This window comes from Euprymna scolopes, chromosome 30, assembly GCF_053919585.1.
Source record: "Euprymna scolopes isolate OS-2025 chromosome 30, ASM5391958v1, whole genome shotgun sequence".
Lineage (NCBI taxonomy): Eukaryota > Metazoa > Mollusca > Cephalopoda > Sepiida > Sepiolidae > Euprymna > Euprymna scolopes.
The window spans coordinates 31,237,706-31,257,691 of NC_136511.1; the positions used below are offsets into that span (position 1 = coordinate 31,237,706).

The following is a 19,986-nucleotide window of genomic DNA, read 5'->3' on the forward strand; positions in this document are numbered from 1 at the left end:
AAGTCACTATCGTTATTACTTTCACCACGTAATCAATTCCCTAATGCTGTTCAATCCCGCTAAACCTCTAATGTGGAAGAGACATGTTAAAAATGATACATAAAATGGGGTACAACTAACAGACGTAATTGCCGCAGGTAATTCTGCGTAAATTCCACGAACACAAAAAACATGAATTTCCAGGACAAATAAATTGTAGAGAATGCATCGGTTATGTAAAGTGAATAGATTTACTTTAATGATGTTTGGAAACTATCCATCAAAAAAGTGTCATTCTTGTAGTATTTAATTAAACACAATTTTATTTAGTTGTAGTAAATTAAGTTAAGTAATACTGAACTTGGTCAATATTGAGATGAGTGACCATTTTATAATGGCAAGTGTTATCTGCTTGCATAAATTGAATTGTATTTAAAGCCCTTTGCAAAAGTATACATTTATCCCTCCTCTTTTTAAACAATAGAATAGACTAAACTATCAAGCCATGGTACGGAAGGATAATTTGTTTAGGCGGATCACAACTCAATAATTAATATGAGTATTTATCCGTTTATCTCAACATTACTTTTCTAGGTTAGTCATGACGACAAAGACTCCAACAATGTTAAAACTTAACGAAAATAAGTTCATTACTGTAACATGTAATCTAACTCAACCAATCCAATCCACTATTATGTATCATTCTCTCTTCTTAATACCGAGTCAAGAGATGCGCGACTGGATATTGTACAACCCTCGCTTGCTTATGTTATTTTAATCGCTTGGTCTTTCTTGTAGCACGCACTCGTATTTTATGAATTAAAAATTCAAAAGAAATAAATACAACTTTTTCATAAAATATGTTTTACAAAAATTACACTTTCATATTGTATATCCAAATCAGTTTTATGATGGACTGTTAGTCAGAGTGCAAGATTGTGAGGAGAACTCTGACCCTTTTGAAATCACAAATGGAGTGAAACATGGATGTGTCTTGGCTTCACCCTGTTTAGCATCATGTACTCTGCGATGCTGACGAATGCCTTTGGAGACGCTGATGTGGGCATTGGAATCAGATACAGATTTGACGGATCGGTTTTCAACTTCAGGAGGCTACAAGCAAAATCCAGGAATGCAACAGACACTCACCACCTTACTCTATGGATGTGAGTCGTGGACTGTTTATGAATGGCACGCTAAAAAATTAAATCATTTCTACACCATCAGACTGAGGAAACTGCTTTACATAGGCTGGCAGGAAAGGATACCAGACAGAAGCCCCCACTCGTGCTGGGTTCTCAAGCATCCGCACTATCCTGGTGAAGGTTCAACTTCGTTGGGTTGGTCATGTAGTTCGCATGCCAGACTACAGATTGTCCAAGAAGCTTCTGTTTTTTTTTTAGCTCCAACATGGCAAACGCTCCTATCACAGCCATAGAAAACGATTTAAAGACACTCTGAAGGCATCACTGAAGACTTTCAACTGATCTGCCATCATTAGAGGAAGCGGCTTTAGATAGAGGCAAGTGGCGGGCTGCTGTTCATGAAAAGTCGCTGCAGAGAAGCGCAGAAGAACAGGAAGGAAACTGCTTTGAAGCCTTTGACATTTGATACGATTCCCTGTTCTCATTTCAGTAGAGATTTTCAAGCAAAGATTTGACTTATCAACCATATATGCACTTATCGACGACGGCTCTGCCCACCCCACCATACAAGATGATCAGATGGTCCTCGTCGTTCCGGCAGACGAACAAGAATATATTCAAATCGAACCAATGTTATGTTTGTATATTTTTTCCATGTATGTCTCGTGTATAGAATGTATACGTACTTCTTTGAGCGATGCTCGTGTATCGTCTAGTGGTGAGAATTATAAGAACATTTACGTTTCTTTGTATATGATGTGTCTGTATGTGTCGATCTGTTACGCATATATTTAATAGTCTTTGTATGTATATGTGGGGTTTTAACATAATCACGACAATAAGGAAAGGGGCAATAACGGACAATATTTAGCAATGAACGAATAAACCCTTGTCTGCTAGACACATACTTTATTCATTGTTTCTCTCTCCTCTGGCAGCAGGCATCTGAAATGAAGGCATCCATTGGACCCAGAGACAACTCCTGTTCGCTAGCTAATCCAGTCTAGCTAACTCGCAACTCGTCTCTTCAACTTCCCGTTACAGACTAATATCTAATTCTGATTTCTCCTGGCTTACATGTCTCTGGCGTTAGTCAGAGCGGATAATATTGGTTGTCACGTACGTTCCATCGTTGTTTACTAAACCAAATTCCAAACTAGACTTGTTTATGCTTTTCCTCTATTCATAGCATTTTTATTGAATTAAAATTTCTCAGGTAAATATTTTAACAAAAACATTTTCACTAACATTCATTTCTTTAAAAACATTTTTCTGAATAATTTTGTAACCTAAATAATTTAACAATTAATCATAATAGCCGTTCTAATCCTTGGTACTGCCCGCCACAACATAACACAGATACTACGCTGTAATCATGGGCAGATGGCTACCACATAACACTATGAGCGCATACGTAAATGTTGCAAGAGACTAAAAAGGCGGGAAATATTTTGAAGAAAAAAACGTTTTCGTTTACTTACTCGCAGCACTCATTCCATTTAGTTCTAGAAAACAAAAGAAAATAACATAAACACTCCAACATATAAGCAGATAGGAAGGGAAATTACAATGATAATAAAATAAAACAATATTATAATATCGAAATATTAATTTGTGACGGTTAGATGAAATATGTGTATGAAAGAATAAGCTGCTAAAGAAGGAGAGTGTTCTGAGGCTTCTCACACTATGCAAGAGAGATAGAGAAAGAGAGAGAGAGAGAGAGAAACAGAGATTGATACAGGGTGGAACGATAAATTTGTCGCCCCAAAGAAAAGAATGCAACAGCTTTATTTTAAAATTTTATTAATAAAATAAATTCGGGTAACTTGATTATGTAGTAGAGCTTACATCTATTCAATGTAGCTGCCTTCAAACTGAATAACCTTCTCGATACGGGTCCGGAATTGGGAGCATGCCTTTTTCACAAGCGCCAGTGGAGTCAGCTTACGACAACAAAAGGATACCTACCCATAAACACACAAAGAGAAGAGGTGAACCGAGGGTCAACTGTGCCTTTGTCCTGTAAGTGCGCACCAATTTTCTGGTTACGATGGGCGCGGTGGCAACTAGAAAGCTGATTGACTAACTAGAAAATTTAATAGCATTTGCGTATATATAAACGAGCGATAATCATTTACGCATAAGTTTGACGAATTTTCACGAGAATGAAACGCGGAATATTATGTGTAGCTTAATTGCCATATATATTTTCATAACTTACTACTTACTACTTACTATATATATATATATATATATATATATATATATATATAGAGAGAGAGAGAGAGAGAGAGAGAGAGAGAGACAGAGACAGACAGACAGACAGACAGACAGAAAGAAAGAAAGAGAGTGGGAGAATGAAAGAGAGAGAGAAAGGAATATACAGACATACTATTATTTTTATTAATATTATTATTATTATTATTATTTTCATTATTATTATTATTATTATTATTATTATTATTATTTCATGTATCAGCATAAAATGTTATAAATATGCATAGTATTTTATATATAAGTTTTCGATATTCATTTTAGCAATACTTTCTACTTGATTAAAAAATGACTCGTCAGATTGAAATGGTTTTAAATATAAACAGTTCTTACTCGAAGATTTCTATGTAGTTTTAGTGTTATATATATTTTCATAATTTGAATAATATATGTGTGTGTATGTGTGTGTGATAGTAAAAGGTTAAAAATCCGACGATATGAATTTAAAATGCAAAAGTGAAACAAAATGGTCGACGATGCCTGTTAAGTGGTTTATAGTCAAACGATTGCTTTCAAATGTGAAGTATATCCTTTTTGTTTCCAGTTCGTGTGGAGTATACAGGATAGACATATGCATCATTTTTCCTCTTCTTTTTGTAGTTATTTACTTTGTAAATTAATTGTAGACTGTTTTTAATTGTGGGATATTATAGTTCGTTTTTCAGATAATGTCATCATCAGGAGAGTATACGCACTGTTTCGGGGCCAAACTCTCAACGGCTTTTTTGTTTCTACTTTTCCATTTTAAATTCATATATATATATATATATATATATATATATATATATATATATAGAGAGAGAGAGAGAGAGAGAGAGAGAGAGAATGGGGCAAAAATAAAAGATAACTGTTTTTATGAGAAAATCATGAAAGATAAGATTTTATTAAAAATGAGATAATTTTGCAAAGTCCAGTATAAAATATAATATCTTTCATGTAATGTGCATTTTCAGTTGTGCAAAAATTCAAAAGCACCCTCTATTTCTGCTCCAGTCTATATATACATATTTGAATGGAGATAGATAGATAGATAGATAGATAGATAGATAGATAGATAATGATGGATCTATAATAGATAGATAGACTGTGTTGGCAGATTGCATTCAATATTGACAAGGAGATTAACAGAATAAGAAATTGAGGATAAAAAAAATACAAAAAAACCTACCATCTTTAGCAGCTAAACACTGGCTGAACGCAGCGATGGTTAACACTGAAAAACAAATTGAAGACATGACTTTTAAATGCATAAACTGTACTTTTATGGGATACCTCTAGATTTATCTAAGGGCTATAATGGAATATTGTTATATATTAGCCTCCTGGAAGACACCGAATAGCTTGCTAATAGTCGATCGTAAGATCGACTATAATTATGAAAAGTTAAATGTTTATTTAAAGAAATTATTACGAAAGAACATTTTTATAATTATCGGTATGAAAATTAGATTGTATTACGATGAAAAATAAAGTTTACAATTTTGGAATGTAGTCGACATCTAAGAAACAATAAAAAAAAAATGAAGAAGAATGTCAAATACATAAACAAAATAGGTTTTCACCCCTAGGTATAAACAATTAATTTGGCCAGAGAAAACGTGACTGAGGAGTCACCTGTTAGGTCTTTGTGTATTCGAATAACGTAAGCGCAAAGGATTAATTTTATTATATATAGGAAAGTTAGTTATTTGAAAAAGAGCAGTTGAGGAGAGGACGTCAGATAGTCAAGACGTGACTTAGAATTCTGGAGAAGAGTTAATCCCTCTTATGACGCTAAGAAGTGACGTATTCTAAGAATGTAAAAATGTGAAACGAATGCTGTAATCTCTAAAGATTCCGGAAGAAAACAGAGATTAAATGATGTCATATATAAAGAAGTGTTTACTAAGCCGTAACCGTCGTTTTCACGCTTGACAAGATTCTACAAATGGATCTACTACGGCTGCTCTAACTTTTTCTTTATTCTCGCGTCCAGTTTTAAATATTGTATATAATTCCGTCTAAAAATCATGAAAGTTTTTGAAAAACAAATAATTTCGTACAGCCATTATATGCATACAGAATATATACACGCGTACACAACACATCCATTACGTACACAAAACCCTAACCCTAACCCTCCAAGTTATACAGAACTATATATAATATAACAATATTTTATTAGTCAATTCAACAAGTGAAGTAAAGTAGAAATTCTAAAGAAATAAAATCTTTCGTTTATCTTATAAAAAAATGAGATTTTGCTGTCACAGTTATTTCGTTAGTTACGTTTTTTTTAACGTAATAAATACATTGCGGAATTTATCTCATTATGTAACGTTGTGTGGCGTTACACTTTACTTTAGTAAGTCATAAAAATAAACCTGGAGAGAAATAACAAATGTTTTTATTACAATCACTTTCTCGTCTCGAAACCACTTAAAAGTCTCGCCATCATCCATCCCGCCCGGATAACACTTTTCTTCTCCGACCCCACACTGGTCCTGGATATGATCTTAAACTATATCCGATGGTAAGGATCCAGCTTGGGAGCGGTGGGGAGTGTGCAGCTACCCCTTAATTGCCATTGCTCCCAGGTCCACTCTGACCCGGAGTGGTAGTACCTGTTAGGGTCCCAACTATGGGTTAAATAGAAACCGACTTGAAAAAAAACATATTCTATTAAAAAACTTTTATTCAAAATCACTGGATTAGGCATTAAATAACCTAAAAAGGGTTGATATGCCGTAAAACAAAAACAACCAATCGACCACACGCTCGCTACAGTCAGCAATTTTTCGTCTTTGACCATACTTGTCCATTTTCTTTGACGCACACTTTTCTATTCTTGACCATGTGAGGCAGTTTTCTCCTTTTTCTTCTCACACACACACTTCCTAATTTGTATATGCGTATTTTTCGGCTACTGCTGCTGCTAATTTCTTCGCAAGCCAAGCATCCATTGCTGCTTCTAAAATTTTCGCACGCGGTCATATGCACTATGTTGCAATTTATAAAAATATCAGAGATATTAACTACTTTTAGAAATGTAAAATATTGCATTAATTGTAAACTAGCGGGATCTGTGGAAATTCCACAGGGCACTCATTCATATGTAATATATTGATGTTAGCATTATGTAGATATTCAGTGTAAATGGAGACGCTCTGATATTATTGTAGAATTTTTGTTAAAGCTGCAAAAATATTCATCTAAGCAGGGACGCCCTGCATAGCCCGGTTGTAAAGTACGCTTAAATATAATATTTTAATTCTTGCAGATTTCGTACATATTATTATAGAGTTAATGTTCTATCGATTTAAAATGTTATAAAGTTGCGATTTCAAAATTTAAAAAATATATCCATATGACTTAGGGGCTTGAATCGAAACCGAAATAAAAACTTATGAAATATATATATATATATATATATATATATATATATATATATATATATATATATATATAACTTGAGTTCCTTCAGCCATAATCGAAACTGAAACCAAAACTTATGAAGAATACGTGGTAAAATTATTTACGATAAGAAATAGAAGAACATAACAATTAAACGACCTGGATGTAAGCGTGACACACAAAAGAACACACACACTATCGTATTAATATATAGATAATAAATTCCTTACATATAAAGCCACGACCAGAAATCGAAATCTTGATATCTTCAGTTTGAAGTTCAACTCAGCTAATTAAATAGAGTTAATCCATTACCATAATAAAATAATCATTGCTTCAAGTCATAGATTTGCATCATGCTTCAAAGCATCAATTCAAACATTTGCGATAATAAAAATAAATAAACGAATGAATAAACATTGTCAATAGTATTGGGAATTTCTTTTTGCTTTTACAATTCATTGGCATAACATTTTTTAAAGCAGCATAATATTGAATATATTCTAGAATTTGGTTCCAGTATTGAAAAAAAAGGTAAAACTTATTATTGGATTTAAGAACTTAGAAACAGAAAAGTTAGTATTAATTTTCAATAAAAAAAATTCCCAACATATAAATCGGATGTCAAGATCGGGAACCAAAATCTTGATATCATCAATTTGATGTTCTACCAAACTAATTGAATAAAGCTTAAAACATTATCATAACAAAATAACTATTGCTTATAGTCATAGATTTATGATTTACGTCATCTTTCCAAACATAATTTCAAACATAACCGATCATGAAAAATAAGTAAGCATTCTTAATAGCATTGGAAATTATTTTAATGGTTCAACACAATTTATTTTGCTTTAAAAACTTATTTACATTAAAAACAATATAATATTTAATATATTCTAGACTGTTGACCCAGTATTATCGATAATACTAAAAATGATTGCTGGGTTTATTTTTTCTTAAATCGAGACATAGAATCGAAAGCACACACTCGATGTTTCCAATTTAAGAGATTCCCAATTAAGCAATTACGACATTAGTCATGTTGACTGTTAAAATAATATCCCTTGAATCAGAATGAAATATACTTATCCTAGTTTATGTAGGTTAAGAATAATTATAGTTATGTGAAATTATAGTTATTTGTGAAAAAATTACAGGCAAGAAACATTTTTCTGGATATATATGTTACTGGATCGTTGATACGATTCAGTAGCGGAAACGTGTGTAACTAAACAGATAAAACAGTAATAAACTTAATATATATATATGCTCTTTGTGTTAACAAATAGAGCTTAGGCGTTTCGACAATGTTTAAAGTTGTACTTTCTCATTGTAGAAGCGCTGACTACCGCCTAGACGGTCGAGTCTCAATTATCGGCCTGGGGTAGTTACTAGTCTAGCTGCAATGATAAGCTGTGATACAGCGAAACAGAACTATATGTGGATGCCTACAAATGCTCCCCATCTTGGGTTGAGTATATTAGGGATCGAAATAACAAACTGTCGCTAGCGAACAAAGCAATGTTCTTTGTCTAAAGAAATAAAGCTTAGGCGTTTGGACAATGTTTAAAAGTGTAGATATATATAGATTTATTTATTAGTTCAATAAGGAAAAGCATATAAAAATGTTACAGAAGCTCTTTATATCATGTAATTTCGAAGCCTAGAAGAGGAAAAGGTATCTCGGTTACAGATAAAGATATACTCCACCTACAAGTGTTCATCTTATACTCTGCTAGATCCCTATATAAAGTATTTATCTGCATTATTTAAACCCACTTGATATGTGTGTGTGTGTGTGTGTGTGTGTGTGTGTGTGTGTGTGTGTGTGTGTGGTTATCCACTAGCAAATTATTTCATTGCATCACACGTTTTCAGTATGGCTTGACTATCTCACCTCCACCCGAACCGGAATCGAACCTACAATCATTTCATTGATAGTCAGCTACGAGGTCGCTGATTGGAAGTAACCCTATATGTAAAAATTGACAACAACCGGAGAGTGCTTCATGTATTCTATACTAGAATATGGACTTATCGAGTTCATAATTCTAGTACATTAAAAAAGGAAAACTAATCACAGTCTAATTAAGTATATTTTAAATGCGTTGTGTCTTCAATAAGTTTCCAGACTTTTTTCGTACAGGCATTTAAACTTGTCATAGACACTTGAAAATTCAGTATCTTATTGCCATATATCTTATGAGATGACTGACCAATTTTTTATGATTTCAGGTTCAAATGAACTTTTTCAGCAAAAATACACCCTACTAAATCCCGATTGTCAGAGAAGGCGAATTCCAAAAATGCAATCTGGACGTACCGACACTATACAAGAAGAACGATATGTAATAAAAGTCTTTTTTAAACTTAGAAAAAATGCCGTAGAAACGTATGGAATGCTTCAGACTGCTTTTGGACCATCTTGCATAAATTGAGCATCAGTTTTTTTTGTTTTTTTTACTTATCAAGGCCCGGAAGCCACTCGGGGATAAGGGTTATTTTGTGTACAATAATCAATGGGATAATATCGTAGTAATAGTTGGTATTGGAGATTTAATAAAGTGTCTTACTTAAGGGGGCGATTAATCAGGAATTTGTTTATGTTGGACTTGAAGACATCCAAGTTGTATCCAGGTGGGAAACAGGCAAACGGAAGAGAATTCCACAGGCGTGCACTTCTCAGAAAAAAAGCTACGTTCATGGAATCTACGTTTTGATTTAGGCACAGATAAAGAGTGGGGGAAATTACTGACAGTGGTTTCAGCTAGACGGGTGTTTATCATGAAGGATTGGCGAGTGGGGGGCAGAGATTGGAGCTCTGACGAGCACTTGCCATGGAAATAACGATAAAACGAATTGAGTGGCATAAGAGATTCAAGGAAGGCAGAGAATTTGTGAGAGGTGAGAAGACGTGTGGGAGGAGTAAGGAAGTCAGAACGCTATAGTTGATTGGCCAAATAAAGAATTTCATGGATAAGGACTGTCGTGTATCTATAGAAACAATAGGGGCACAGCTTGATGGCAGTGTAGAAACTGTTCACACAATTATTCGCGAAGAACTTAAGCTGCAGTAGATTTGTGTGAAGTTTTTCCCAATGGTGCTCAGGAAAGATCAGAAAGAAATTTGCATAAGATGGGCATCGGGACAGTCCGTTACCATCCCTATCATCGAAGCTTTGCTCCCTGTGATTTTTTTGTTATTCCGTAAGCTCAAGGAAAACTTTAGAAGCTGTCATTATAAGACAATTGAGGAGATGAAAGAAACTGTGACGAGGGTGATTGACATATGAACACAAGAGTACTTCCATGAGGCCTTCCAGGAGTTGTTTGAACGGTCCTACAAGTGCATTGCATCCAGAGGAGATTACTTTAAAGGGGACTGCAGTTTCATGTGTGTACTATAAATAAAAGTAGCCATACGAAAAAATTCTGGGATTTTATTGAACGTACATCATATTTGTATGTGCGAAAGTCTCGTCTAAACGAATTAACTACTCATGATGCAATTTGAAACAGTTACTATGCATAAATGATCGTAATGTGTGCTATATTTGGTTTAATCTAGTTTAATGCTAAGGGTTCGAAAAACGTGAACTTTTACCATGGGAAATTCGACATTAATTAATAAATATTTCACAAATTTCAGGAGTTTTTTTTTGTATTTTCATAGAAAGGGATTATGGGAGGGGAAAAATATGAGTACAACTTTTTATTGAAAATTGAAATATTTCAGATTTGCATTAAATTTCATACATCATCATTAAACCCAAATTAAATAAAAATTCCATTAATTGCTATTTCTTCTTAAGACCACTTAATATTCATTCATTTCTGATGAATCTGTGCTTAGCATTGGTTTCTCCGGTATTCTCAAGTTAAATTCTTTTTAAAAAGACAGTGGGTTCTTACAGGAAGAAATTACATGAAAATTAGCAACATTCAAAGTAGAACTGATTCTGCAGTCTGTGTAGTTTACCTCTTAGCCACCGTCACTTTATCACTTAATATTAAGCCCGGTTCACAATCCCGATAGGTAAAGAACTATAACACCTTTCTGGCAACTCTTGCATCTGCCCTGGTTTGGGCCGTATAGGCTAACCTTTCCGTTAGACATAGAGGAACCTTGGAAGCTTTTTTTTTTTTTTTTACACAGTGATCGCCACTTATCAAGGCCCGGAAGCCACTCAGGGATAAGGGTTATTGCAAGTACATTGCGTTAGTGTGGAGATTTGATGAAGTGTTTACTTAAGGGGGCGGTTCATTAGGGGAAACCTAAGTCTCCTACCCGCCCAGACCTGCATCCGGGAAGCCAATTCCAGCTTTGAACTGTATAGCCACAACAGTTACTGCAGTGCACCAGACTAGATGCTGGACGCTATTGTCTTATTAGACAGAAAGGTTGCCATCATTAAAAAAAAAACTGAATAATTTTTTCTTCGCTTCTGAAACATATCAAACGCTAATTGTTAATCATGCACTGGAATAAATCGTAGAAACGAAATCATGAATTGCCAAGAAACCTCTACTATTATATAAAAGTAACTTTGTCTGTGTGTGTGTGTGTGTGTGTGTGTGTGTGTGTGTGTGTGTGTGTGTGTGTGTGTGAGAGGGAGAGTTTGTGTGTTTGTTCACTATGGATTCCTAAACGTCTGAGTCGATTTTTATTCAATTTCACACGTCGGACTTTGTCTGGGAAAACCTAAGTCTCTTCTTTCTCCTGACCGGGCCTGCATTCGGAGAGGCAACTCCATCTTCAACTGTATAGCCACAACAGACTCTGAAGTGCATCAGGCTAGATGCAGAACGCCATTGTTTCACAAAACAAAAGGTTGCCATCATCATCATCATCATCTTTAAGCTTACATTTTAAACGTTTTCTTGACAGAAAATCATGTAATCGATTTTGGTCAAAATTTGAATAAGGATTCCAAACATAACGTTTAGTATCATCATATCTTGATATTAATCTTCGTAAGCGGACATAATAGTTGTGTGAAACTGTTCGCGGAATTCATTTTACTCTTTCTGAGTCGAGTGAAGTGCGTAACGTATTTGATGATAGATTTATTTATACATGCGCGAATATGGCTTTTTGAACCAACAATAACTTTTACTAAAAAATGATTTGCGATTAAAATAAATATATTGATTTTTAATTTAATTTTTAATTGTTCTTCATTAAACTATCCTTCATCATCGATAAGTGATTTTTAGGTAAGCCTATAAAAATTGATGTAATTTTATTATATTTATAAATGTCATTAAAATTGTCCATAAAATAGCTTAAGTATTGGTTACATGCTCTTTTGGGAACATATTCAGACAGATATATTCTAGTCGGTGTTTAGTTTTCGAACATTTCTTTTGGCATGTAAACTTTCTTTTTGGATATGAGAATTCGGAGTCATTAATATCACCAACTCTTGAAATGTTTTTAACATATTGCTCAACAGGAGTTTTTGTATTCCTTAATGATGATTCTAAGCGACATCTAAAGTACTTGCTTATATATATATATATATATATATATATATATATGTGTGTGTGTGTGTGTGTGTGTGTGTGTGTGTGTGTGTGTGTGTGTGCATACTTAATTGAGGTACTTACTTGAAGCATTGCTGGTAAACAAGTATGTGGGTATTTTTGAAGGCTGCTAACAATGTAGTATATTTATTCTAATCGCAAAACGCGGATTCCATGAACAAAGCTCATTTCTTAGAACTGCACGCCTGTGGAACTCTGTTCCGTCTGCCTGCTTCCCACCGGACTACAACTTGGATGTCTTCAAGTCCAATGCTAACAAATTCCTAATGAACCGCCCCCTTAAGTAAACACTTCATCAAATCTCCACACTAACGTAATGTACTTGCAATAACCCTTATCCCTGAGTGGCTTCCGGGCCTTGATAAGTGGTGATCACTGTGTAAAAAAAAAGCTGTTCGCTAGAATGCAGTGGTCCTTTTAGCTTTAGATTTTTATTTGTTTGCACGGTTTTTTAAAGTTATACGGGAAAAACACAGTTCTTATTTATAAATGACGTTTCGCTAGTTAGAAAAAAGATTGATATGTCAGCTTAAATGCTATTTAAGTTCAACTTTTTAATCTCACTAGATAATCTAATATGTTATATTAAGAAGACGCGTTGAAAAACCTACATATGGATGTCAACGGTCATCTTTAATCAGAGCGAAGGTGTAATACGCGAATAGGTAGCAACATTATAGGTTTTGTAATACCTCACCTAAAAAGATGCGCTCATTAGCATACACGTTGGTGAATGAAAACCCTATAACATCTGCGTTACTAAACAGGGTATTTTTATCTGCTTGTCGCTGGACCAGTTAGTGTTATCAGCAAGAGTCATTGCGAACTTGTGCAAGCTGAAGTTAGTAACAGCTTATTGCTAAAGAAGTTTGACCAGCGCTGAGGAGTTCTAGCAGATCGGCAGTAATTACGCACACTTCTCATTCATAATTACGCACACTTCTCATTCATAATTACGCACACTTCTCATTCATAATTACGCACACTTCTCATTCATAATTACGCATACTTCTCATTCAAACTAATTTGACTTTAAAATAAAAGACAACTTTAATCCATGTTTTTTTTCTGTATTTTACATTTTCTCCTTTTGAATTCTTGGAATATGTTTCTACGAATTTTTTTATCGACATAGCTCTAGACAAGACGTTGCTACTTGATGTAAATAGCTAACATTAACGAAATGTGATTTTCACCGAGACAGAGATACTTATTAGACTTAATCTTGAAATAATCAAGGCAATATTTAGGATGAAAACAGTCAACAAGAAGAGAACTTCAACATCGTGCAGTTTTGGGAAAGAAGTTACTGGAATAGGAAGCTGTATTAGGATGAGGTATCAGAACAGCAAATTGATCAAGACTACTAAGCCAAAATGTTGGTGTCCAAATTATTAAACGGACAATTCTTTACATTTAATCATTTGACATTTAAGGTTTGAAAAAGAAAACGAGATTTGCACGAGATTTTGTAATGTATGTGTATGTTCCCACTTCCGGTTATAAACAGATGAGATAGATCGACTGAAGAGAACTTGATATAGATTTCTAAAACGGTTCCCTATTATCAGGTTTGAAACCGACGGTACCGATAACTTATCTCATCTAAACTTTCTGAAAATATATATAAGCAATATCTATTTGTGCAAACAAACACACACACACACACACACACACACACATATATATATATATATATATATATATATATATATATATATATATATATATATAACTACTTAATTTACTCACATAAAATTAATATACGAAAGTATAGATTTATGCGTAAACTTTAAGTATTTACTTCAAAAGTGCTCAATACGTAGGTAGAGCTAGTTAGTAATTTATAAAATATATATGGCTATTAAGCTACAAATAAGCCTGAAGAGTCCTAGAGTGGATGAAAAGAGGAATATTCAGTGTAGCTTAATAGCCATATATATTTTATAAATTACTATATATATATATATATATATATATATATATATATATATATATATATGCGTTTTATTTCCTATTACCGTATCTTTCTGTTAAGTTGCATTATTGTTTCAGCTACCCGGCCGTTATTCTGGCCGTCTGTAGCTTTCTGTAAAAATCTGAGGAAGATACAGGCGGCAAAAAAAAACAAAAAAAAAAACGGCTGGATAGCTGAAACAATAATGCAACTTAACAGAAAGATACGGTAATAGAAAATAAAACGCATATTTGCTCTACAAAAGTATTGAGCACTTTCTTCAGTTTTATTCATTTATACAATATATATATATATATATATATATATATATATATATATATATATATATTTATATATATATAATCATTTTACTCACTCGTCGTTCACCAGAATGCAGTAAAGCCTTCTAAGCTTATAATTTTTATTTGTTTGCGCAATTTTTTAGTCACACAAGAAAAGAAATAAATGCTTAGTTCTAAGGAGAAAATTCTTATTTATACATGAAAATTGGCTAATCAGAATCAAAGATTGCATATCAGCTTAAATGCTATTTTAGTTCAACTTTTTAATCCCACAAGATCATCTGATGTGTTAGATTAATAAAACATTTAAAGAACCTACATGAAAATGTCAACGGCCATCTTGAATTGGAGCGAAGGTGTAAAACGCGATTGCGTGGAAGCAGGTGAGGTAATTCTTATGAAACACTCAGCAGAGATAAAAAGAGGGTGGACGAAACAGAAAGAAGGCAGTTTAAAAGGTTTCCGAAATCGAAGAATTGGTAAAAAAAAATATTAGGTGTTTTACTTACCCAAAAAGAAAAGAATCAATTTCATGATTGGTTCTTTTTTTTTTGTTATTCTCTTTTTGGGGGTTCGGTTTAGTTTTGTTCTTCCTTTGGGTGATGACAGTAGAGCTGCTAGTTAGATAGCAGACTCCGTATGCTTCCACGGCGTCGACGGATCTTACTTATATACGAAGATATTAATATTTAAATATGCATTTCTTTCTTCCCCCACCCACCATCCCCACCCTAAACGTTTTGAGACACACACTAACATGAAGACAAAAGAAAAATACACATACCCACACACACACACACACACACATACACACACATACACAAACACACACACACACACACACACATACACACACATACCTGCCCACCGGTTTAATATTAAGAAAATATTGATTTTTCAAATTTGCCTGTGTGGATGCATAGCCCTGTACACATGTATGCCAATGCATGTATGCGTATGCGCCTATGCGTGTATATATATATATATATATATATATATATATATATATATATATATATATATATATATATATGCGCCTATGCGTGTGTATATATATATATATATATATATATATATACACACACGCATAGGCGCATATATATATATATATATATTTATATATATATATATATATATATATATATATATTTACTTGTCTACCAACGAGGAAAAGTTAAATATTAAATCAATTTTTAATTTAAAGGGTCAGAATTATTTCACCCCGTTCCCAAAAAGAGACACTTTAAGCGAAACAAAATAAAATTCGACCCGGTCGAGTACATACAAGAACAGATACTACACTTGGATCCTAGACCGAAGACCGAACACATGATTATGTCAATGAACATGTGCATGCATGTGCGTACACACACACACACACACACACACACACATATATATATATGTATATATATATATATGTATGTATGTTTGTTTATATATGTATATAGGTATGTGTGTGTGTGTTCGCGTGTGTGTGCGCCACTAAAAATACTTGCAGGCGTGTGTATGTATAAATATCTGTATGTGTGTTTGTCTGAAAATTAGTATGCGTGTGTGTGTTTCTATATAACTATGTGTATGTCAAGACATGTCATTGTGTGTGGGTATGTTTATATATATATATATATATATATATATCCATACTAATGTGTTTATAAATGTCTATGTGTGTGTTTATATGCATGTGAATGTATTTGTCTGTTTCTGTATGTATATGTGTCTGTGTGTTTGTATGTACGTGCCTATAGTCTGTGAATATACGTGTGCATATGTAAAAGCGTATATATGTGTGTGTTAGTGTGTCTACCAATGTCCTTGTGTGCGTGTATAAGCGTGTCTACATCTGTAGTTAAATGTATTTATGACGACATATGTGTGTGTTTGCATGTGCATATTCTATGTGTGCACATGAGCGTATCTATGAATGACTTTATGTGCATTTGTGTTCGTATCTTGTTTAACAGCTGCGTACATGTTTACACATATTATTTCCCGCTTTTGGCCGCTGAGGTCCATCCTTAGAAAATTGTCCGAACCCAATGCAAATGACATCAAATCCAGGCAACAGACTGTGCAGACACTCCCACTACTCGACCCAAACGTCTTTCTTGGCTATTTACAACGTCTTGAAAGAGCGATTTACTTTAATTTTTCTAATTGAAACAACCGTAGGACTCCAATCTGATGTTTCTAGGGACGACAAACAGTTGAGCCGTGACCTAAATTGATAGACGATGCTCTATTATTCACAGCATCTTTTAATATTTTAGTTTTTTTCTATTCATCATCATGACTGAAAAGACTAGGAATGTGATCAAAAACCAAAGATGATTCTATTATTAATGGATCAAAGAAAATCTTATTTTCAACTGAAAAATCAGAAAAGAATTCTAATTTAAACATAGGGTTGAGAAACTAAACACAATGCTATTTTAAATTAAAGCGCCAAAAAAGGTGTTTAAACGTAATTGGTCTCACATTGTCTGTCCTATCGCCGCAATGTCGCATCCCTGTGCCTATTATAAAAGTATTTAAATGGAATGTGCTCCGATGAATTCATTCTATCTGTGCCTACTCGACGTACATACATCTGCCTAGCCTGACAAGCGGTAAATCACACCCTTCACTCTTGAGATGCCGGAAAGTTTAGATTTCTATATTTAAATGTTATTATTATTATTATTTATATTTTATTTCGTCAAGTTTTTCCAACCAGCTAAACACAACTAAATAAAAGAAAACAATTTGTAAATGAAAAAATGTTTAATTATTAGATATTGTCTTTTCCGGAATTATTCGTTGTCTGTTATGGAAAACAGTAGAAACCGATATTTGCGTCTTTTTCTTTTTTCCTTCGTATTTTATTTTTATTTGCCTCCCGGTTATTTTGACTGTTTCGACATTTTTCACAACAATTATTCAATCTTTTTGGGGGTTGAAAGTTGAATAAATTTCTAATTCTGATTATTTTTCTGTCACGAACTTTAATTCATTCTGTTTATTTTGTTTCTAATTCAATTTTCACCCCAAACAAGGCACAGTGCCACTTTGAAGTAGGGGGCTACTATTGGGGACATAAGTTGAAGGGATATTATGAAGGGATATGAGTAGCAAGATGTCTGTTCACATTACACTTGAACTTCTGCATGTCAGTGCAATTGGGAAAGCAGAATCTCGGAAGGGAGTTTGAAAGTCTAGCAGTTCTGAGGAAGAAACTATTGGAGTAGAAGGCTTTCTTACACCTAGGGGTCTCTATTGTGAAGGGGTGGGAATTAGCTGCTTGTCGGGTTTGTCGGGGGTATTCACGTCGATGGGGTACAAGTGCTTGTAGTTCGTCAGAGCATTCACCATTAAAGTACTTGTAGAACAGGCAGAGGGGTGCAACATTTCGTTGATGGGACAGAGGCTAAAGCTTAGATGACAGTTCAGGACCTATCAGGTTGGCGACTGTCTTTTGAACCCTGTCAAGGAGTGAGAGACAAGTAGCAGATGCACCAGCCTAAATGTGAGAACTACTCCATACATGGGCGAATGGCTTTATAGAGGTACAAGATACTTTCAGGCGTAAGTAGCTTTCTAGCACGGTAGAGAGAGCCCACCTTCTTTGTAGCAGCCTTGGCAATGTTCTCAATGTATCTGTTTCTAGTTCATGTTCCCTGTAAACATTAGGCCGAGGAGTTTAAAAAAAGTTCTTTCAGGTAATGTGTTTTTGACCATTGCTATTGGTGGTAGTGAAGGTTTCTTGTAATTATTGAAGGAAACAAGCTTAGTCTTGGCAGCATTGAATGTAACCATCCATTTTTGTCCCCATTCTACTACAGATTGGAGGTCATCCTCTAGTTTTTCTGCCATTTCCTTAGATATTTGTTCATTTGTTTTCCCCTCGTGCCTGTTATAGAGAGTGGTATCATCAACAAATATATCCATCTCAGAAACAATTTTATCAGGGAGGTCATTTATGAATATCAGGAATAATAAAGGTCCGAGGATAGACCACTGAGGTACTCCCACATTTAGGACAACCTGGATTTTTCTCTTACTTAAGAAGGATTTAATTACATTATGTATTCTTCCAGTGATACCATATGATCTAATTTTTTTTAGAAGACAATCGTACCATACTCTGTCAAAAGCCTTAGATATATAGAGGGCTACCGCTCTCCCCTCCTCTGTTTTGTGCAGTGAATGGTATATACGTTCATAGATTACAGTTAAAATATCTTCTGTGGAACGGGCTTGCCTAAATCCATATTTATTGTCGGTCAGAAGTTTAGTAGCTGTAAGGTGATGATTAATTAAGGACTCAAATATTTTTGTGAAAAGCGGGAGACGGCTGACGTGGCGATAATTTAATGGGTCAGTTCGTTTGCCAGTATTCTTTAAAACTGGTACCACAGAAGCTGTTTTCCAGCAGTCAGGAAAACAAGATTCGTTAAGGTATTTGTTATAAAGTTTGGAGAGCCGGAATGAGATTGGGTCCACATGCTTTTGAGGTGTCTAGGTTTTTTATGATACCATGTACCTGAGAAGGGGTAATTTTCAAATCATCTAGTGTGGCGTCTGTCCGCAAAATCAGTATTGGACACTTTTGTATTAACCTCGTTAAAACTTTATTGGTTATTTTCCTCTATATACAGAGTGGCGCAAAAGTCACGCAATATTTTGAATCAGCAATAACTTTTAAAAAATTATAATTTTTTCTATTCTTTTACAGAATTTTGCAGATAAAACATTTACAATTGATTAGAGAAAAAGTTAGCATTGAGCAACGAATCAAAATCACTGAGATTTATTTTGAGAATCGCCGTTCCATAATCTTGACTCATAGGGCTTATCGTCGGCATTATGATGTCAGACAAGCTGCCAATCAGAGCACAATTGATGGTTTTGTGAAACGGTTTCGGCAGCAGAACACACCCAGTGATCTTCCACAAACTGGCAGACCACGTTCAGTACGTATAGCTGAAAATGTAGCACTCGTACCGGACAGCCTTGCTGAAAACCTAAATCTTCATTCAACTCGAAACGGGTCACTCAGATTGGGATGTCCAGAAAGTTACTTCAAAGAATTCTGCCGGAATTACACCTTTTTCCATACAAAATTCAAATGGTACAAGCATTGCAACCAACAGATTTACAGTCTCGTTTAGGCAACAAATTGGGTTCATCCATAAGCTGACAATGAGCGATGAAGCCCATTTTCATCTGAACGGCTTCGTGAATAAGCAAAACTGACGAATATGAGCTATTGGAAATCAGCGGGAATTGTATCAAATAAAACGTACCATATTTCTCCGAAGGCAAAGAATGTGTTGCAGTGACAGAAACTGCATAGTGCTATCAACAAATGATTGAAAATTGTTTAAAGCCACCTGGACAT

General features: G+C 34.3%; 1 protein-coding gene across 50 annotated transcripts in view; it reads right to left on the reverse strand.

Annotated features, from left to right (window-relative positions):
• Window positions 1-15,272, reverse strand: part of LOC145254558 (uncharacterized) — a 170,533-nt gene extending 155,261 nt beyond the window's left edge. For 36 of the 50 annotated variants that reach the window (XM_080113137.1, XM_080113136.1, XM_080113135.1 and 33 more), the window contains exons 1-3: window positions 15,113-15,268; window positions 4,570-4,614; window positions 2,606-2,629 (exon numbers count right to left, since the gene is read on the reverse strand). In XM_080113137.1, the coding sequence (XP_079969263.1) occupies window positions 2,606-2,629; window positions 4,570-4,614; window positions 15,113-15,137 (94 nt within the window). In that variant the 5' untranslated portion in view covers window positions 15,138-15,268. Of the gene's footprint in view, window positions 1-2,605; window positions 2,630-4,569; window positions 4,615-15,112 lie in introns of all 50 variants that reach the window. The other 14 variants (XM_080113142.1, XM_080113141.1, XM_080113127.1 and 11 more) reach the window with 1 other exon arrangement.
• Window positions 15,273-19,986: the final 4,714 nt, after the last annotated feature.